Below are 22640 nucleotides of genomic sequence, written 5' to 3' on the forward strand. Positions count from 1 at the left end.
AGATCTGACCATGCCACCCCAATGCTTTAAACTCCTCAGGGCTCCCCGTTGTATACCTAATGAAGTCCAAGTTCCTTACCATGAGAACCCTCCAAAACTTCATTCCTATCTCACTTCTCTGGCTTCATTTCTCAACTCTCCCTATACCTTGTACTGTAAACTCTAGAACTACATATGTTACCAGTCTCTGGCAATCACCATCCTATTTTACACTGCTGTTTTTACTCCTGGTGTTCTTTCTGCCTGCAAAACTCATTTCATCTTGATTCATCATACTTTTACTCCTTCTTTAAATATAGTTGAGGCATGGTTTACTTTACAAAGCCATTCCTGAGCCACCAACATGCTGGGTTAAGTGTATACCACTCCTGATCTGTGTTCACCAGCCTTAACATTCAACCACATTAAACTGAGATTATTCATTAATAGATCTGCTCACCTTTAGTTTTATGCCCTCCGCTCACAAGACAATGTATGCCATAATAAAGGGGATTCCAAACACTGAACTGAAATAACCCATTCTTCAAAATGATTCATCACTAATCTTCAAATTATAAAGGTACAATGATAAAAGACCCACACTACTCAATAATTGTTATCAACTTCATACTTAAGTGAGTTGCGACTGGAGCATTAGGTAAGCTATGATTTGACTTTAAAGGACTTTCCCGAAAAAGACCACTTTGACTTACCTTACATTTAAGGGTGCAAAAAGGAGCCAAATCTAAGATTTCCGGAAACTTTATGTGTTTGTTAACTTTGCGTAGGTTAAAACCAGCCTAAAAGAGAAACATAACAGATTGACTTCTTTTCCTGGAAAAGCAATACAGGTTAAGTAAACCGAAGTCCCCTCTGATGTCCAAAAGAGTATCAACATTAAGTCCTAGTTCAATTTTCTTTGGAGACTCAATTCTTCCTGACCACTAACTGATTCCAAGTTGGTTTGCTTTTGCTAAGTACACATGTATCACACAAAAAACACACACCAACACATTAAGAAAGCTATTCCCAGCTGGACACGATGGCACATGCCTGTAATCTCAGCACTCTGGGAAGCTGAAGCAGGAGGATCACTTGAGACCAGGAGTTCGAGACCAGCCTGGGCAACACTGTGAGACTCTGTCTCTACAAAAAAATTAAAAAATTAGCTGGACATGGTGGTAGCCACCTATAGTCCCAGCTACTATAGTCCCACCTATAGTCCCAGCTATAGAGGCTGAGGTGGGAGGATCGCTTGAGACCAGGAGGTCAACGCTTCAGTGAGCCATGATCATGTCATTGCACACCAGCCTGGGTGACAGAACAAGACCATTTCAAAAAGAAGAAAAAAAACTTTTCTCGTGAGAAAATTCTCAATGTTTCTGCTTCAGCCATCCAGAAATGCCAGATTAGACCACAGGTTCTGAGTGCTTAAAACTCAGCGACAGCATAATACTTTTCTGTGAAACACACGCTCTCAGCCTCATGCTCGAACCAAGCTTAGTGAATTGTTCATAAAGGCCCACCCAATTAGTCAAGCCCATACCAACCACAAGAGGAAAAACATTCTGAAGATACTGAAAGTACTTTCGGAATTTGCAACACAGTTTAGAAGTTATACAGCTATAGCGAAAGTTTTCCAGAAAAGACGAGGTCACCAAAATGATGACAATCCAAAGCAACAATGTGTTTTTATCAAGGGTCCATAAAAACAAGATGCCACACACAAAACAGAAAAAAATCACCAATATTCCTAAGCATGAGATATATGTAACACACCAGTCTTTTTCTTTTTTTAACCTGAAATAAAAGTAAGACGCCAATCGTACTAAAAAGAGGGACATGAGTTCTAGGAAATCTGAGGAGATTGTGCCTCCACCTTCACATGCGCCTCTGCCTAGCCCCTATGTTTTTCCCTTTCTGACTTCATCGACATTAGAGTTAAGAAACAACAGAAAACCAAAGAAACAAAGTATATGTTGAGACAGTAATGAATAAAATAGGTGATAAAGTAGGTGTTACATATTTAAAACAAATTTTGGGTAACAAGGAGTACCTGCTGAAATCTCTTTAAATGAAGAGTAAGAACAGGAGGAGCAAGAGAAATTAGCATCTGCTTTTTGGCATTGGTGTAAACATGCTTCCTTTCACCTAAAGAAAAGAAGAAATTTTTAACAGGGAGAAAATCATTTTAGACCCCTACAGCATTCAGATTTGCTATAAAATCATTTTAAACATCTAAAGCAAGGATCAGTAAACTTCTTCTATGAAGTACTAGATAACAAATATTGTAGAATTTGTGGAGTAAGAGGCAAAATCAAAGATATTTTATAGGTATTTATACATGAGATAAAAATGTCCATAAATTCTTACTGATGAAATCAAAATACAGTAATAACTGAGAATGATTACAATCAGAGAAAAACTGAATTACTGTGGAGAGACACAATATTTTGGTTAATGAGGTTCAAAGTTTAGTATATTCCATCACATCAAATCATTTGCAAATGTTCATCTATAAAAAATATTTTTTAGGCTTGGTGCTATGGCTCACGCCTGTAATCCCAGGACTTTGGCAGGCCTAGGCGGGCAAAACACTTAGGTTAGGAGTTTGAGACCAGGCTGGCCAACGTGGCAAAACCCTATCTCTACTAAAAATACAAAAATTAGCCAGGCATGGTGGCGGGTGCCTGTAGTCCCAGCTACTTGGGAGGCTGAGGCAGGAGAATCTCTTGAACCCAGGAGGTGGAGATTGCAGTGAGCTGAGACTGGCCACTGCACTTTAGCCTGGGAGACAGGGCAGGACTCTGTCTAAAAAAAAAAAAAACACACACACACATATATATACACATACATATGAGATATATATATATATACACACGCATACACACACACAAACACACACACACAGGCTTACTTTTTGTCTCTACATGTAAATAAATAAAATTCTACTTAGAATTTTAAAATGTTTCAACAATTCTAGTAAAAATCCTTAGGAATCCATGGCCCCTCTACATCCTATTTACCCAAACTCAAAAAAAAAAAAAAGGCAGTGGGGAGATAAGGGAAATTGTCAGTATGATCCTTTTTCCCATTTGAGGAAGACTGTAAGAAAGCACTGTCCGTGCTTTGCACTGGGCATGTCACATTAGTTCACTGATAAATTCAAGTGTGGCATCCTGGGTGCAAAGGAGATAAGGGTGGAAAAAAATAGCCACTATGTGTCAGGATGCTGTGGTGACTGCATTCCAAGGGGATAATTTACCCACAGGGAGAGATGTCAGGGAGAAAACTGTCCCATTTAACTGCCGCTGGGATGTCATAGTATATTAGCCACTTCAATAAAGTCCTACTTCTTCCATCCTTCTATTAAAATATTTACACAGAAAAGGACACTTATTCATGCCATCCAAATCCCAATACAATTAGGAGTACTCTACCTATGCAGCGCAAAATGTGCCCCTGAATATTAATTTTACTTACAGTGAGAGCATTAAAATACCTTTTATATTTGCCTTTGGTCCATTACACTGTCTCCGTGTGCATACTTCACAAAGCAGTTTATTCGCATCTCGAAGTTTCTCATTTCGGGTGAACTGATATAAACAATGTTGGATTGAACACTCATCAGTATTGAAAACTTCCCTGTTTGCAAGTGTACAGAAAGCAGTTTCTGGATCTTCATTTACAACCTCATACACCTTTGTTCCAGGAGTATGACTATCATTCAGAATCTCTATATTTATTTCATCAGGATGAAGAGCAGCATTCAAATTTAGGTTTTTGAAACCACTGGAAATGTCCACTTCTCCATTGCTCCCTTCCGTTAGGTAGGCACCATTTAAATTCCTAGTACAGTCAGTGGGAGAAGATGTTAAAACCTCCAGATCATTATCCATGTTGATATTTTTCATATCTACTTCCTCTGTGGATTTTTGATTGTCAGTTATACTTTCGATCATTTTTTCTTGGCCATTCAAATCTTTCTGGTTGACACAATATTCTTTATGCATAACACCCTCTTGTGAAATATGGTTGGATTTAATATTTACTTCTCCTTGAAGTGACATTTCAGCTTCATATTCATTGTCTTCAGGATGGTCAATAGTACAAATATCATTTAAATGAAGCACTTTTCCTTGAATTTTTTGTTGTCTTCGTTGGTTCTGGGAAAAAGTATATGGCATTAAAAAATAAAGAAAGAAAAAGAAAGAGCGGGAGAAAAGGAGGAAGAGAGACAGAAGAAAGAGAAAACACACACATGTACTATATCCAGTTTTGTTGCTTGTCAATCAAAAATAATTTCCTAAGGAAGAGTTCACTCTCACAATCTGATCCTAAAAAGTTCCTTTGCTATCAAGGATCAAGAAAATTATGAAGAAATCGCTGGGCACAGTGGCTCATACCTGTAATCCTAGCACTGTGGAAGGCCAAAGCAAGAGGATCACAAGCGGATCACTTGAGGAGTTTGGGACAAGCTTGGGCAACATACTGAGACCCCATCTCTAAAAAAAAATTAAAATTAAAATTAACTGGGCACGTTGGTGTCCACCTGTAGTCCCAGCTATTCAGCAGGTTCAGGTGGGAGGATCACTTGAGCCCAAAAGTTCAAGGTTACTGTGAGGTATGATCATGCACACTATACTCCAGCCTGGGTGGCAGAGCAAGACTCTATCTCAAAAAACAAATAAATAAATTATGAAGAAAAGTTATTTAGGCCAGGTGCGGTGGCTCACACCTGTAATCCCAGCACTTTGGGAGGCCAAGGAGGGCGTCTCACTTGAGGTAAGGAGTTTGAAACCAGCCTGGCCAACATGGTGAAAACCCATCTCTACTAAAAATACAAAAATTAGCCAGGCGTGCCTGTAATGCACGCATGGGTGGTGCGCGCCTGTAATCCAGCTACTTGGGAGGCTGAGGCAGGAGAATCGCTTGAACATGGGAGGTGGGGGTTGCAGTGAGCCGAGACCACACCACTGCACTCCTGCCTGGGCAACAAAGTGACTCTGTTCCCCCAAAAAAGAAAGAAAAAGTTATTTAAATGAAATCAGGAATAAACCATCACCAACCATCAAAAAATCACCCTATTGTAGAAATAAAAATATGCAAGACATGGTGTCTGTGCTAAGAGAAGTAATCCAGGCAGAGTACTAAGACTGTTAAACCCAGGCAGTCAAATGTTATACCATACGGTGGGTCTGACTCCACACGTAACAGAAAGAAATGTATCCATATGAGTTACTGGGTCAAGGTTTCACTGAGAGAAAAAAAAAAAAACTGAAAGAAAACTCAAGGATGCACAAGTACAGGACTGCTTTGGTCAGAGGAATGGACAAAAGTATTCTGGGAAAAAAATGGCCTGAAGTTAGCAAAGAAGCAACATAGCCACACATACAGAAGAGAGTAAAGAACTTTTCCCTTTAAAATCACTCTTGCCACTTGCAACCTACTTCCAAATAGAGAAAAAGAAGGCATTTCATCAAGATTCCTGTTACTGTAATGCCTAAAAACCCAAAGGCATTTCTGGTTGTAACTGGAAGAACTGAAAGAACAGCCCCCGTGAAGCTACTCTGTAATACCAGAAGAATGAAGGGCAGCAAACAGGATGGGACCCAAACATTTTCTGATGTGTTTCCATAAAAACAGAGGAACACATGAATAAAAAATGAGAAAAGAATATAAGCAAAAACTTCAAAGAAAATGAAATGCAAATGGCTCTGAAACATAAAAATGCTTAATCTAATTGATATTAAAATAAATGCAAAATAAAACTGCACTGAGATAATATTTTCCATCTAACATACTAATCAAAATCTGGAAGTTTGGTAACACAGCTGTCAAGGGTCAGGAGCAACCTTTGTGAAGGACAATTAGCATCAACCAAAACTACAAATGCAATCCCTCTTCTCAAAATTTACCCTACAGATGACTTATGTATAGGGTTATTCACTAGAGCATTGACCATTATAGCAAAAGACTAGAAACAACCTAAATCAATAGAGAAATGGTTAAATGAATTATGGCACATCCATAACACAGAATCATGCAACTGTTAAAAGAAAGAGAGAGAAAGAAAGGGCCAGGCACGGTGTCTCACATCTATAATCCCAGCACTTTGGTACACTGAGGTGGGCAGATTATCTGAGGTCAGGAGTTAGAGACCAGCCTGACCAACATGGCGAAACTTGTCTTTACTGAAAATACAAAAATTAGCCAGGTATGGTGGCACATGCCTGTAATCCCAGCTACTAGGGAGGCTGTGGCAGGAGAATCACTCGAACCTGGGAGGCAGAGGTTGCAGTGTGCCAAGATCTCGCCATTTGCACTCCAGCCTGGGCGACAGAGTGAGACTCCATCTCAAAAAAAAAAAAAAAAAAAAAAAAGAAGAAGTTTTATATACTAAAATGGAAAGGACTCCAAGAATCTAAGTATAAACAAACAACACAATCCAGAATGGTGTGAATGGTAAGAAAGGGGGGAAAAAAACCAAGACTGCATATTTGTATTTGCTCATATTTTCCAAAAGAAACTCCAGAAGGATATGTAAGAAAAAACAAAAGTGTTTATCTTTGTCATAAAAGGAAAGTGGTGGTCGGCCGGGCACAGTGGCTCATGCCTGTAATCCCAGCACTTTGGGAGGCCAAGGAGCGCGGATCACTTGAGGTCAGGAGTTTAAGACCAGCCTGGCCAACAATGGTGAAACCCTGTCTCTACTAAAAATATAAAAATTAGCTAGGTTTGGTGGCATGCGCCTGTAGTCCTGACTGCTCAGGAGGCTGAGGCACGAGAATTGCTTGAACCTGGGAGATGGAGGTTGCAGTGAGCAGAGATCGTACCACTGCACTCCGGCCTGGGCGACACAGCAAGACTCCATCTCAGGGGAAAAAAAAAAAAAACAGTGGTGGGAGGGGGACTTATTGTTTACCTTTATATATTTTTAAATTTGCGGATGTCAATAATATTAACTCAAAAAATTAAGTTAATTAAACTTACTACAAATACTTGTTACAAGCAATGCAGGATTTTAAAAAAAAGAACCACGACGTTTTCTTCACATATACTCAAAGCAATTTCCCAGCAGAGAATACTAAATGAGCTAAATTCTGTAATTGTCAAATGAAAGTGCTGTATCTAAAATAACAGACATGTCTAACCAGTGTCATTCAGACTACAAACTCAATAGTTCAAAATATAAAATTAGAAGCATATGATTTTCCTCCTAATTACCCACCTTGGCTTGCTTTTTGGCTTGTTTCTTTGCTTTTTTCTGTAAGTGCTTACTTGTTCCAGAAGGAATATCACTTCTCTCTTTTATGTAACTGTCGTTATCTTTTTCTTCCTCACTATCTTGATCTTCATCTTCCATTGTCTTTTTCAGATTTTTATCATTTACACTTTTCTTACCACTCTTAAAATATAGATAACATAGGTCAAAAACAAAATTTTACAACTACCGTTTGGTGAAAAAAAATCCATGCTATGTAAATATTTTTCTACTTCTATTATATACTAGCTTTTTTTTTCCACACTATTTGAAAATAGATGACACAAAATTCATTTATCTCATATACTAGAAAGCAATCTTCACATAATGAGAAAACAAGTAAACCAAGAAAACAGCAAAAGGCAACATCACATGCAGGTGTAACAGAAATATAACGAAATTTATTAGATACATGCTGTGTCACACTGTAAATACATCCATTTCCAAATACATTTTCTAAGTGACTTATATAAGTCACCATGGTGTATGCTTTTTTATTCTTTTCTTTCTTTGCATGCATATGACAGTTTCAGAAAAAGAGAAAATAAAGTTTGGTGAGACTTTAATTGCCAAGTAACAAGCCAAGGGTCTCATAATTCATACGAAGTTGAAGAATGATTTATCCAATACTCATAACATCTCTTCTTTTTTCCTACTACTACTTAAAAGGAACCAAATTAAAACAAAATAATACTCTTCATTTAACATTTATGAGTTAATGGGTGCAGCACACCAACATGGCACATGTATACATATGTAACAAACCTGCACATTGTACACATGTACCCTAAAACTTAAAGTACAATAATAATAAAATAAAATAAATTAAAAAAAAAAACACTTATGAACTTAGGTGTGCCAGGGATTCGTGATTAGTCTTAAATAACAAAAATAAGTATTAATTTTAATATAAGGAAAATACTTCCCTGTATGGAAACCAATCAAACTAATTACTTGTATAGAATTCTGAATACATCATCTTTTTTTCCATCCTTGTTTTTAAAAGTAGTTACCCTGTTCTTTATTCAAATCCTAAAAATTATTCTACCTCAAATTAAGAAAAATTTCTGCATGGGCTAGTAATATACAAACTTAAAAAGAGTAACAAGGCTTCCCCCCATAAAATCTTACAGGAAAAAAAATCTACTTGAATAAAATAAACTCAATAGTCTTACCTGATCATCTAAAACTGGGAGGGACAAATCAAGGAAAGATTCATGAACCAAGGAGACCTTAACCAATCAAAAAAGACAGTGTAAAAATGTAAATACTGTAAATGTTACATAGTAAGATCCTCCCTGCCCTGTGGGATGGGGGGTAGGGGGTGGGTTTTAAAATAAACAAAGGCTTAAGAAAATTTGAAATGAAAAATTACACAACATTGAGGACTTTGGGTTGGGGGAAATAAATCAAAATGTTTAACTTCTTCAAGATTTAAGGAGTGCTGACATTTCCCACAAAGAACCATGCACATCTGAATAGCATCTGAATAGTTTAAAAAGATATCCTATGAAGGTAGAGATTTCTGCTTTTGAAATAAACAATTGATAAACTGTTGAATATCAGTGAATAAACCCAGTACACATGACATCTACTTACAGTTCTGCATTGATCACACATGATCGTACTAGTTAGTTCACCACCAAAGATGCGGTCAACAAAACTTGGTATTGATTTTTTCTTCTCATAATCTATGGAGAAAAAAAAGTCTATCAATTACCAATTACCTTTATATAATTAATTAAACAAGAAAAGCTAAAACTACTTACCTATCTAACTCTAAAATTTTATTTTAAATTTCCCGTCCCACAGACTTCTTCCTCCATTCATAATCACCGTTATTTTTTTATGCGATAGAAGTCAGTATTACATATTCTACCTCTGAGCATAACATAATTGAACACAATCACCTTTTATGAATAAGACAAAAAAGTCCTTATCCAAGATCTAGTCAGTGGGAAGTAAACTGTGCAAGTCAGTGAGACTTCTATGTCTCTCTCTCTCTCTCTCCATTAGTATACAATGAACAGCTCGGAGTTGGCTGAATGACAGTCTAATTCCTTAGTTCTAGCTCTAACATTCTAACATTCAAGACTGATAAAAGATACCAGAGTAGCAAACTGGGAGAGAAAATGCATGTTACTTGTTTTGTGAACTCTAAGACTGAACTCCTTTGATATTTTAAAAACAAAAGAAAAACCTCAGGAAAATATTTCAAACAAAATCTTCCTTTTATTTTCCTATGCTCCCAGAAATAATCTTAATAAGTTTAATATAACTAAAAGCCATAATTTTACTACTTGGTCAGCCAATTTTCCAAATACGTGAAACCTATAAGCATTATTCAAATGATAATTTATGCAGAACCACACTTTTCTGACAGAAAATGCCAGTGGGGGTAATTCTCTCCATTACCGGCCAGGCTCTAAAGGGCACCAAGGAAGCAAAGAGTGGCTATGAGTTGATTCAAATCTGTGCTTTATAATACAGCAGCCCTTAGTCACTTGTGGCTATTTAAATTTAATTAAAATTAAATAAAAATAAAAATGTAGTTCCTCAGTTTTGCCAGTCACATTTCAGGCGCCACACGTGCCTAGTTGCTTCTATATGGAACAGCAAAGATATAGAAGAGTTCCATCAACATAGGAAGTTCTACTGGGCAGATGTGTCCTAAATCTTTACATGCCACATAATAAGAACTAAGTTGGCTCCATGATTAATAAACCAACTACTGACAACTCACAGTAACAAATATAATTCATATATTACTGCTAATTATAATTTTAAGCTTTTGAAAAGTAAAACTGTAATTCATCTTAGTTCTATCTTTAATACATAAAAAGAATACACCATGGGTTAAAACTGTTCACTTCTGGAGCACTGAATAATTTTTACTAATCAACGTTGACAAAGAGAAATTATACATTAACAATTGTGGACTTGGAAATACATGTGCCAGCAATCTTGTCCTAAGGTACAGAGGAATTCAACTATAGTGTTTTAGTTCAAAAAGACAGACATTACCTTTAACTTTATTTTTTAGTTCTTCATCCAATTTTTCAGTAGAATTACCAAATGCTTTAAGTATTCCTTTACTCACTCTCTAAAAGTAATAAAATGGATATATATATACTATTAAATTTTAAATTTTATTTTCCTTAGAAAATATGTAATCAAGTCAAGAAAGTGATCAGGATACAGCTCCCCATATTTACTAAATAATTCCAAAGTCACATGTTCAAACTTAATTCAAGGAGCTAAAAAGGAATTATGCCACAAAGCAATCACTAACCATTGAATAAAGGTATTATCTTATCATTTCAAGATCTTAAACCTCTTCAAACCAAAGCTTTTCAGAACATGCCCACCTCCTTTGAGAAGAAACTGAAATAGCTTGTCCTACAAGCAGGATGATTACATGACAGCCATAGGGTCTGACTCCAGTGCTTAAAGCCCAGCTGCATTATTTCTGGGGGACCTTAAACTAGGTACTGGACTTCTCTACAGCCAATCTAGGCTATGGAATCAATCTATGGAATAGGAAAAAATCACAGTATCCACCTCGCAGAAACTTTGTGAGAACGAAGTAAGGGAATTAATACAAAACACTGAAAACAGTGATTGGCATAAAAATAAGTGCAAAATAAATATTAGTTATTATCACTATTATTAGTACTCATTAATTCATATCCCCAAATACATTATTTTATATCCTGGCAAGTAACAAAAATTTTAAAATGCAACAAATGTTCCCTGACTCTTACAAAATGAAAATACTTCCTAGGTTCAAAAAACAGTGTTAAATTAGACTCAGAATTAAGAGTAAGCGTGTGCTGCACCTGGGTTTGGGAGAAACAATTTCCAATATTTGGCAGCTCTCTTCGTACAGGTTAGTACAACAGAATCTTTAAAGAACATTAATGCTGTAAACATCAACTAAACTTAAGCCATCATGAGAAAAGAGAATCACTGCTAATTCTCTGGATTCATTCTAATGGTGAAAACATACTAGTTGAAAAAGCTGGTGTAAGAAAAAATTTAAAAGTATGATGGCCTTAATAACTAGCTTTCATTGTTTTAACTCATAAGATATCAAATGAGACAGAAAGCTTATGAAGATAAGATTATAAAATACAATGGTCATAACATGCTAACTTGGTGTTCTTCTGCTCTCATCCCATCCAATAAATAGCGAAGCAGCTCCTGGCTGTCTTGCTGCTGATAGCCTTTAAACCGCACTGCTCTAGAGAAAAACAAAAAGACAGAAAAGCAATCTTCAGTCTACTAAGAAATCTTGGAATCATATCCCAAATCTCAGAGGTTCTGGTTTCTACAAATTTCTGTTTAGTCCATTAACACCCTTGGGAGATGTAACTATCACATAAAATATATTTTAAAATCCAAACGAAAAAAACCTATGCCTTTTGTATATAGAGGGTTGGCTAAATGTAATGCTATTAATATTTTTATATTTTACTATTTAATATTAATATTATTTCTCAGCATCTCACTGAGGCACTGAAAGCACAATCGAAGTGGATACTCACTTTTTACAGACCTGAGAAAAGAGTTCTTTCGGTGTCACAACCCCCTTTTTGGTCTCTTGCATCTCATTAAGAAACTGGCTCATGGCTAAAGTTAGAGGGCCTGGAGGCTCAAGGTTTATTTCTAACGGTTCCTGAATATGGGAAAAGAAATTACTTTCTTCAGTCAAATTTTGGAATCACTGACTTTACTAAAATCTAATTAGTTAACATATACTGCCAATGTTCCTGACAGAACTGCCCCATTTAAAAGTTTAAAATGTACATCAAAAGAGATAGAAACTGTTTGGTCACAGACTGTCTTATGCAGAATTCAGCTCTACTATTTTAGTTTTAGATTATCCAGAACACTTACTACCTAAGAGTTGAAAGAGCCAAAGCAAAATGTAAATAATAAAAATGGATAAGGCAATATTTATTTGGTTACACAGCTCTTATGTCACCTTAAAGATGTTAAAAATAATAATGTAAGCCTAAGGCTTCGCAAACATATACACATTCCCAAGAAGGAAGCTTAACACTCGAGCATAGAAAAACAGAGCACACACAGAGCAAACAGATGTAAAGGCTCCTTATAACTTCTATTAGCCTGAAACTGTTTAACTCAGTAGCCTAAAGTAAAACAAAACAAACAAAAACAGTGGAAATGAGTGTCAATTATTTAAAATAATTTAGGAAACACACATTCAGAGAGGAACGTTACAGACTAGAAAAGTTTAAAGAACATACTGTTAATGCCAAATCAGGTGGTTCAATTTTTACAATTGTTCCAGACATTTTCACTTCTTTTAGTAGTTCTCTAAGCACTGGTGTTTGTGACAAGTTCTAGAATGAAGGGTGAAAAAAAAGAGAAAAATTATTTAAAGGCAAATCAACTCAAATACTTCTTAAGTGTCTATCCTATCAAAACAGAAAATCATGATCAACAATGAAAACTCTACACTTGGAAAATGAAAAGTTACAGATGCTTCTCTTCCCTACACTATTTGGGTAATAACTGCTTCAGTTCTGAGCTTATTCATCACCTCAGTGGGGCATTCTCCCACCACCCAATCAGAAGTAGCTATCCCCAATCCTCCCCCATGATTCTCTCACAACCACTTACCACCATCTGCAGCTACATATTTGCTTCTGTATGAGGTTATCCTGTGTTTCCGCCACCCAAGTGCAAACTCCATGAAAGCAGCAGCAATATTTGTTTCAAACCCACTGCACCCGAGTGCTCACCAAAGTGTCTTACTGTCATGCAAAAAACTTTCCTTAAGTTTTCTTTGGCCAGGCGTGGTGTAATCCACGCCTTTAATCCAAACACTTTGGGTGGCCAAAGTGGGTGGACTGCTTGAGCCCAGGAGTTCAAGACTAGCCTAGGCAACATGGCGAAACCTCGTCTCTACAAAAGACACAAAAACTAGCTAGGAGTGGTGGCACATGCCTGTAGTCCCAGCTACTCTGGAGGCTAAGGTAAGAGGATTGCTTGACCCCAAGAGGCAGAGGCTGCAGTGAGATTGTGCCACTGCACTCCAGCTGAGTGACAGAGTGAGACCCTGTCTCAAAAAAAAAAAAAAAAAGAAAAGAAAAAGAAAGCTTTATTTGGATACATAGAAGTAAATTACTTAGGGGGAAAAAAACTCAATAATGTAAGTAGCAGATTCTATGAGGAAAAGAACAGTTTTTTTTAAAGGGAAAAAAATGACAATGTACCTGCATAACTGCATTGAAGAAACACGTGTTTCCCAAATTACTGAGTCCTTTCACAGTTATCTGGGAAGGAGAATTCACGGGAGGATTCTCTTTAGCCATGTTTTCCTTCTTTTCTCTCTCTTGTTCATTCTTACTCTCTTTTTCTAATTTTTTATTTTCAAGTTCAATATTTCCATTATCTTTCTCTGCTTTAAAAAAAGAAGAAAAGATTTAGTAAAATGTGTGATATAGTCATATCAAATGCAGAAGTATACTTGGGAAACAGTACTAGAGTTTGTGAGTTTACCTAGAGTCATTATTTCCAAACCACCCACCCATTTGATTTTAAATAAATACAGGTAAATTGCCATCCAAAAAAAAAAAAAAATCCCAATAAACAAAAAATACTCAGACCTAAAGTATGCTAATGTTTGACAAATGAAACCAAACACTATGTGCTTTGGTATAAATCTCCCTTTTTTACTGCACAAAAATTCTCTACAAATGAACACATCTTACCTTGTGAAATTAAGAATATAAAACAATCAAGAATGTGGACATGAAATAAATTTTTTAATGAATTCTGTGGGTCAAAAATCAATCCTAAACTAAAAAACAAATAATTCTGGCTCTGACAAAGATACTTGTGACAACAAAAACTTAAAAAATATGCTTAAAGCAAATGCTGTATGTCAGACAATTAATTATGCATGGAAAGAACCTAAGAAATATCTGACCATTAGAAGGAATCACAAATACTTTACTTTTATGTTATCCCAGCAGACAGACTGAAATCTTGCTATTATAAAATGTACTACAGTAAGAACAGTCTAAGGCAGGTCTATAGTAAGCCTGGCTAGGGTTATTGGAACAGGCCTATTGGCCATTACCTTAGTCTATGGCATTCATCACATCTGACTAGATCACTTCTCACATCCCTTCTAATACCTTATAGTTAAACCAAAAATAGTTTCATAGTTTGAAATCAACCATAACTAATGTTACTCAGCTGTATGTAATGCTAGGGAGTATAACAAATCTAAGTATCAGCAGATACATAAATCAACATTTGGTGTATATTAAAGAAACAAATTACTTTACCTGGCTTTGGAGTTGTAATGCCGGCTTGTTTTCTAACATAATCAACCACTTGACCCAATTGGTTTGAACTACAGTACTGGACCTCATTATCACATATGTAACACCTGTGACCCAAAAATCAGCGATGAAAAATGACAAAATGACAACTAAAAAGGGGGAGACAAATAATAATTCCTGGAATCCAAAGTGTGTAACTGCCAATTTATTCTATTAAAGAAACTGAACGTAAAAATTCTGTTTTCCTGAAGAAGACTATGCATATTAACTCTGGTTTATTATTAATAAAATTAGCCAGAATTATAGCTGCATATAAGTAGTACGATGAATTACTCCAAATGTTTTGCTTTACTGGTTATAACACTGAAGTCAAAAGATTTGTCTACATATATTTTAAAATACAGAATTACAATAACAAAAATAACAACTTTTTTTTGTTGTTTTGTTTTTTGTTTTTTTTTTTCAGACGGAGTCCCGCTCTGTCGCCCAGGCTGAGTGCAGTGGCAGGATTTCGGCTCACTGCAAGCTCCATCTCCTGGGTTCATGCCATTCTCCTACCTCAGCCTCCTGAGTAGCTGGGACTACAGGCACCCGCCACCACGCCCAGCTAATTTTTTTTTGTATTTTTAGTAGAGATGGGGTTTCAACATGTTAGCCAGACAAAAGTAACAACTTTTACAATTGAAAGATGCCATTCAAGCCAGGCATGGTGGCTCATGCCTGTAATCCCAGCACTTTGGGAGGCCGAGGCATGAGGATCACAAGAGGATCACGAGGTCGGGAGTTTGAGACCAGCCTGACCAACACGGTGAAACCCCGTCTCTACTAAAAATACAAAAAATAGCCAGGCGTGGTGGTGCGTCCCTGTAATCTCAGCTACTCGGGAGGCTGAGGTAGGAGAATTGCTTGAACCTGGGAGGCGGAGGTTGTAGTGAGCCGAGATCACACCACTGCACTCCAGCCTGGGCGACAGAAAGAGATTCCGTCTCAAAAAAAAAAAAAAAGATGTCATTCAGTGAAGACTACTGTGAAAATGATTTTTAAGACGTAAAACTCTGTTTTAATGATGTTACAACACAGCATCTATAACATGCCAGCATGACATTTATTTTCATGAAAGTTCACAGCCAAAATTTTATTATAACCTTGTTTATCTGAAATTTGTTCTTAGCGTCCCTGTCTCCACTGTATGCCTTATAATATCACAAGCAAGAAAAACAAAGGGGGAAAGATTCTTAAGTCTTCTATGTTACAACTTTTGGGTTTGTGCAAACGTACAAGTAAAAGCTTCTCATAACACTACATTCTTTAGCTTTGTGAAAGTGATATTTTAAAACATACTACGAAAATTTTAAATTGCTTTCTTCTTAAACATATTTAAAGATTTCCATTCTCTAATATTTCAAATAATTTCCACCCAAGAGGCAGAGGAACTGAAACTCACCACACACTCCAGTTGTCCAAACTAAGAACCAGACAGTGAGGTTCAGATCTCGGCGTCAGATAGTGCTTTAAGGCATGCTGCTCCTGAGAATTTCTGCCACAGCCCTAAAAAAATCATAATCATAAACCTCAAAGCCATAAAAGTTCAGCAAGAGGGGAGAATGCATAATCTATCATAAACAAGGAAGTGGCTCATGAAATTCTGCCATTCTTACAATCTTGAAAAGAAAATGTTAGATTCTAGAATCAGTATTTTGTTAAAACTTAAATATGCACAGGCAACTGAGAACATTTAAGTCAAAAAGTATTTAGAAAACCAGGTACTTGCTAGGTGTGGTGGCTCACACCTGTAATCCCAGCACTTTGGGAGGCCGAGGCCGGGAGGTCAGGAGTTCAAGACTAGCCTGACCAACATGGTGAAACCCCGTCTCTACTAAAAATACAAAAATTAGCAGGGCGTGGTGGCGCACGTCTGTAATCCCAGCTAATTAGGAGGCTGAGGCAGGAGAATTGCTTGAACTCAGGAGGCGGAGGTTGCAGTGAGCCAAGATCACCCCACTGCACTCCAGCCTGGGCAACAAGAGCAAAAACTCCATCTCAAAATAAAAAAAAAAAAAGAAAACCATGCACCCAAAGTACTCTTCCTCTCCAACTTTCCAGCCCAAATTAAACCACACTAATGCAGTCACTCGTGAAGTCTGGTTTGGATTCCTCAACAGTCTCCTAAACATTCCCCTAACTTCAGCCTCCTTCTTCACATGCATATTCTTTCAGTTTAATGTTCCTAAAACAAAGCTCTGTTCATACACAATTCAAAAATTATGAATTGCTCTCTTAAACTCCTAATAAATAAACCTGACACCCTCTGACCCTGACATATCTCTCCAGTGTTAACTCCCACATTCTCTTATTCACATACCAACGACCAGCTAAAAACACACTGAGCACTTTTCACAACTATGCAATTTTGTTCACATTATTCTATTTATCCAGAATCCTTTATGAACACTGCTACCTAATCAAATCCCATCCACTCTTCAAGATCTTGCTCAAAAGTCACCTCCTCCCAGAAGCCTATACTTCTCTCCCAGATGAGAAAATACTGTCTCCTTCCTTTAAACAAATTCTACAAAACATGGCATAAATTCCTAGTGGATTCCTTATTTTTTACCTTGTACTAACGTTATTGATATTTATATCCTTTCTTACCCGGTCTATAAATCCCAAAGGCTCAAAGCAATAGACTTAATCTATTACCAAATATTCTAGAACACGGAAGGTGGTCAAAAAGCACTACTTAAACAAGTAAATGGGAGACTTTTACCTAAAAGATGTATCGACTTATTCATAAAACAACATGACCGAAACTTCTGCTTCCAGCTAGTCAGATCACTGCTAAGAAACATATCTTCACTGTGTATCTACTGGAACCAGTCTATCAACTTTTGGAACACAGTACAACAACCCGTCCTGTTTCCATTGCAGCTAGAGATATACTTTGGAGAAGAAATATACATTGGTAGTTTCTAATTTCTTAACTATGATACCAAACACTATTCGCTTAATTTATCCCACTCAACATTTAATTACAAAATAAATGAATTAACATTTGATACGATTTTTGAAAATTACAACATCATCTGAGATCATTTGAAACATATAGTTGTCTTGATACAACAGTTAAGAATCATTAGCTAACAGTGCCAAAGGTATCTAGTGGGAAAAAAGTTAACAGTTAATACTGACATGTCTTACTCTTATGAATTAAAAAGGTAGCAAGTAAAATTTGTAATGCAAAATATATTCCGAAAAACTGAAATAGCAAAGTCTATTCATACTCACCATATGTATTTAAAAGGTTACAATTAAACCTTTCAAACACAAGTAAACAATATTCTTTTCTCACATACAGATTTTTTTAACTGACCACAATGAGATATCAGTATATAACTATTATGATGGCTAAAAAAACTGTGACAATTGTAAATGCTGGCAAAAACAAAGAAAAAGTGAATCATTCATACACTGCTAGTAAGAATATAAAAGGTAGAGTCACTGTGAAAAAATAGTTTGGCAGTTTCTTAAAAAACTAAACATTAAATTGCCTAGGACCCAGCAATTGCACTCTTGGACATTTACCCTAGAGAAATGAAATCTAAGTTCACACAAAAACCTGTACACAAATGTTAATAGCAGCTTTATTTGTAATCACCAAAAAATGGGATCAGCCCAGATGTTGTCCTTCGACAGGTAAACAGTAAAAACAAGCTGTGGTACATATATACCATAAAATATGCTCAGTAATAAAAAAAGAACAAACTTGATACAGCTTTGATAAAACTTCGGGTGATTATGCTGAGTGAAAAAGCCAATCCTGGCTGGGCATGGTGGCTCATACCTATCATCTTAGCACTTTGGGAGGCCCAGGGGGGTGGATCACTTGAGCCCAGGAGTTCAAGACCAGCCTGGGCAGTATACCAAAACCACATCTCTACAAAAAATATAAAAATTAGCCAGGAGTGGTGGCATGCAGGTGTAGTCCCAGCTACCCGGAAGGCTGAGGTGGGAGGATCACTTGAGCCTGGGAGGTGAAGGCTGCCATGAGCCGTGATTATACCACTGAACTCCAGCCTGGGTGAGAGAGTGAGACCCTGTCTCAAAAAAAGAAAAAAGAAAAAGCCAATCCCCAAATGTTGCCCACTGTATGACTCCATTTACATAACATTTTTGATGAAATGACTAAATTTAGAAATACAGAATAGAACGGTGGTTGCCTGGGGCTGGAGAGAGTGGTAGCAGTAGGGAGGTGGGTATGATTATACAAGGGCAACACAAGAGATCCCTGTGATGTTCAACTATTTAGTATCGTGACTATGGTGGTGAATAATCTACACAGGTGACAAAAGTGTACAGAATGTAATACACATGTACACATACACACATGCACAAAAGAGAAGTCAAACTCAGGAGATCTGATTGAGATGGGTGTGTTGTATCAATCTCAATACCCTGGTTATGATATTATACTCATTTTGTAAAATGTTACCACTGGGGGACTTTGAGCAAAATGCATAGGGATTTCTCTGTATTATTTATTAGATCTGCATGTGGATCTATAATAACCTCAATAAGATTTTCAACTTGAAAACATGTGAAAAAAAAAAAAAAATCCTAGCTGGGCGCAGTCGCTCACGACTGTATTCCTAGCACTTTGGGGGAGCCAAGGCAAGTGGATCACTTGAAATCAGGAGTTTGAGACCAGCCTGGCCAACATGGCAAAACCCCGTCTCTACTAAAAATACAAAAATCAGCCAGGCGTGGTGGCACACACCTGTAATTCCAGCTACTTGGAGACTGAGGCAGGAAAACTGCTTGAACCTGGGAGGTGGAGGTTGCCGTGAGCCAAGACTGTGCCACTGCACTCCAGCCTGGGTGACAGAGTGAGACCGCATCTCAAAAAAGCAACAAAAAACTGGCTATCTGCCTCATCTTGAAGCCTCATGACTTCATGACTACTGCCTAGTAGCCCAATTTCCTAACATATAAGCTTAACTTGCCACCACTAAGGGTAACTGAGAGGCCCTGACTTCAGAACCAGGGTAATAACTGTGAGCTGGTAGACACTGTGATGTGCCAGCCAGACATGCCCTCACTGCCAAAGATCAAGGTATTACTCATTCCCCCAGGTGCTGAGAATGTGGCCGGCTGAGAGCTCACAGTCTAGTCCATCTATCCCCAGGAATCAGTCTCAACAAAAGGGAGCTGCCTTGCCCAAGGTTACTTCCTGCTCTAGGGGCAGGCCACATCCAATGACTGGTCTATGCACAGGTAGAAGGGTCTAGCTCCTTGCCTCAATTCAGGCAAGAGATCACTGTGGGATTGGCTGAGACCCTGTTGCCACTGCCTCTTCATTCAACTTCTCCCTATGCTTAATCTTGCTTCCCTTACTTTTACTGGTGTGGTACCAGAGAACACTCCACCACCTATACACACATCTCAGACTCAGAACTTGTTCCCCAGAGAACATGATCTATGTTACTAGCATCCTTTTACCCATACTGTACTTTCAGGTAATACCTTCTAAAGTAAGTTCAAAGAGTTTTCTAAAACCCCATATTGATCTTAAAACGTAAGCATACCTGATGGCCACATTTAAGACATAGCCAAACTGAAGGCTTTTCTTCTGTTTCTTCTTCAGCTTTATCTTTCACTTTATTGTCAGTCTTACAGTCTTGGCAGATATTCCATTCCACATTCACTAAAGCCTTTTTCAAGTTACCTTGTTCCAATCCTTTTCTAATGTGTCTGCACATAGGTTCTACCAAAACAAATAATAGACAAGGAATATATAAGGTCAAAAATGACTTTTCTTCAGTTAATCTCAAAACTTACCCTTGATTCACATTTCAAAAATGAAATTTACTCTATAAACTGTTAAGATATTCTGAACTTAAAATTGTTTGATATTTGAATAATATGAGATGAATATGTGAGAAAGAGATTTGATACAAATTTGTGAAGTTTCGCTTTCTTGAAGTCCTAAATATAACCACCACTGTCCCCCACTACAAATTCATTCCAATTTATTTGGCTATTTCCTTTAAATTAAGGCCCTTTATCATATGTATGATTCTCTTAATCTTTAAAGATTTGTAGAAAAAGTCCTTCATTCAGTCAATAATACACCTACTATAGGGCAGGCACTGTGCTAGACGCTCGGGAGCCCAAAATTGACCAAGTCACAGCTGTTTTCTTTGAGTAGCTCACATTCCGGAAGGAAAGGCAGCTAAATAAATTAATGTATAAGAATCTCCGAAACATGGTATAGCAGCACAAGAAGAGAAGGCTAAAGTCACCAAAAGTTTCACAGGGGAGGTAACATCTGTGCAATCCTAGAAGATAATAATAGTAATAAAAATTGCTGATATTAATTAAATACGTCCTATGAACTTTGTTAAATGTTTTGAATACATTATCCCATTTAATCCTTACAGTCACCCTAGAAGACACTATTATTTCCAATGACAAATGAGAAAACTAAGATATAGTGCCCACATAACTGCTGAGTATCTATGCAAGAATTTAGACTCAAGTCTTTCAGACGTCATAGCTCACACTTTAAACTGCGACCTCGGGGAGTGAAGGGCAATCTGAAAATGCCAATGCCAAGAACAAAAACATGTAAAAGTGCATGCTGTCTCCCCAGATGATGGAGTTAAACAATGTGTAAAAATGAGCAGTTGAACCTGAGGCTGAAAACTCTGTTGGGGCAAAGATAAGTAAAGAGCTTTGCAAACCACTCTACAGTGCTGAGTTGTTTCAGGAACACTGGAGGTTTAGAAACCAGTCCAGTGGCATAATTAGCTTTATGTCCAATGATCTTGCACCAAGAAAAGAAATATAAATGCAAATGAGATCAGGTGGAAAAACTACCAAATCTCAGTAGTCAAAGAAATAGAAACTAGAAAAAGAAGGTACCTTTTTTTTTTTTTTTTTTTGAGACGGAGTCTTACTCTGTTGCCCAGGCTGGAGTGCAGTGGTGCAATCTTGGCTCACTGCAAGCTCCGCCTCGCAGGTTCACGCCATTCTCCTGCCTCAGCCTCCCAAGTAGCTGGGACTACAGGTGCCCGCCACCATGCCCGGCTAATTTTTTGTATGTTTAGTAGAGACGGGGTTTCACTGTGTTAGCCAGGATGGTCTCGATCTCCTGACCTCGTGATCCGTCCGCCTCGGCCTCCCAGAGTGCTGGAATTACAGGCGTGAGCCACTGCACCCAGTCAGAAGGTACCCTTTTTTAACTATCAAATCAGCACAGATGTTTACAGATGATACTAACCAGTGCTGATGAAGGTTCAGGGAAATGGGCACTTTACTACACTGCTAGGGGGCCTGGAAATTAGTAAAACATTTCTGGATGGCAATTTAGCAACAGAATCAAAAGAGTCTTAAAAATGTTTACACCCTTCGATTCAAAAATTATATATGTGTGTTAGGAAAATATTTGGATATACACAGAGATTTAGCTATAAAGTTGTTTACTACTGAGCCATTTATAATACTAAAAAGTTAAAGATTACCTAAATCTGTAACAGTAGAAAATTATCTAAATAAATTATGAAATATGCATCCATAGTCTTTGCTAAATGCAATAATATGCTATTAAAAATGTTGTTGAAGGTCGGGCGCGGTGGCTCACGCCTGTAATCCCAGCACTTTGGGAGGCTGAGGCAAGTGGATCACTTGAGGTCAGGAGTTCAAGACCAGCCGGGCCAACATGGTGAAACCCTGTCTCTACTAAAAATATAAAAATTGGCTGGGTGTGGTGGAGCACACCTGTAATCCCAGCTACTCACGAGGCTGAGACAGGAGAACCGCTTGAACCGTCAAGGCAAAGGCTGCAGTGAGCTGAGATCACGCTACTGCACTCCAGCCTGGGCAACAGAGCCAGACTCCGTCTCAGAAAAAAAAAAAAAAAAAACAGATGTAGAAAGTCAGGCACAGTGGCTCTCACGTGTAATCCCAGCACTTTTGGAGGCCAAAGCAGGCAGATCACTTGAGGCCAGGAGTTCAAGATCAGCCTGACCAACACAGCGAAACACCGTCTCTATTAAAAAAAAAAAAAAGGCCGGGCG

The 22640-nt window shown here is 37.6% G+C and overlaps 1 protein-coding gene across 6 annotated transcripts in view; it reads right to left on the reverse strand.

Annotated features, from left to right (window-relative positions):
* Positions 1 to 22640, reverse strand: part of USP16 (ubiquitin specific peptidase 16) — a 30462-nt gene that overhangs the window by 3461 nt on the left and 4361 nt on the right. For 4 of the 6 annotated variants that reach the window (XM_032175028.2, XM_058427214.1, XM_032175027.2 and 1 more), the window contains 14 exons: positions 20148 to 20326; positions 16010 to 16113; positions 14569 to 14672; positions 13489 to 13676; positions 12517 to 12612; positions 11791 to 11921; positions 11399 to 11486; positions 10268 to 10346; positions 8843 to 8934; positions 8419 to 8475; positions 7211 to 7387; positions 3482 to 4145; positions 2036 to 2130; positions 693 to 779 (listed from right to left, as the gene is read on the reverse strand). In XM_032175028.2, the coding sequence (XP_032030919.1) occupies positions 693 to 779; positions 2036 to 2130; positions 3482 to 4145; positions 7211 to 7387; positions 8419 to 8475; positions 8843 to 8934; positions 10268 to 10346; positions 11399 to 11486; positions 11791 to 11921; positions 12517 to 12612; positions 13489 to 13676; positions 14569 to 14672; positions 16010 to 16113; positions 20148 to 20326 (2141 nt within the window). The remainder of the gene's footprint in view (positions 1 to 692; positions 780 to 2035; positions 2131 to 3481; positions 4146 to 7210; positions 7388 to 8418; positions 8476 to 8842; positions 8935 to 10267; positions 10347 to 11398; positions 11487 to 11790; positions 11922 to 12516; positions 12613 to 13488; positions 13677 to 14568; positions 14673 to 16009; positions 16114 to 20147; positions 20327 to 22640) is intronic. The other 2 variants (XM_032175030.2, XM_058427216.1) reach the window with 1 other exon arrangement.

The sequence above is a fragment of the Hylobates moloch genome, unplaced genomic scaffold, assembly GCF_009828535.3.
Source record: "Hylobates moloch isolate HMO894 unplaced genomic scaffold, HMol_V3 SCAFFOLD_14, whole genome shotgun sequence".
In the NCBI taxonomy this organism is placed as follows: Eukaryota; Metazoa; Chordata; class Mammalia; order Primates; family Hylobatidae; genus Hylobates; species Hylobates moloch.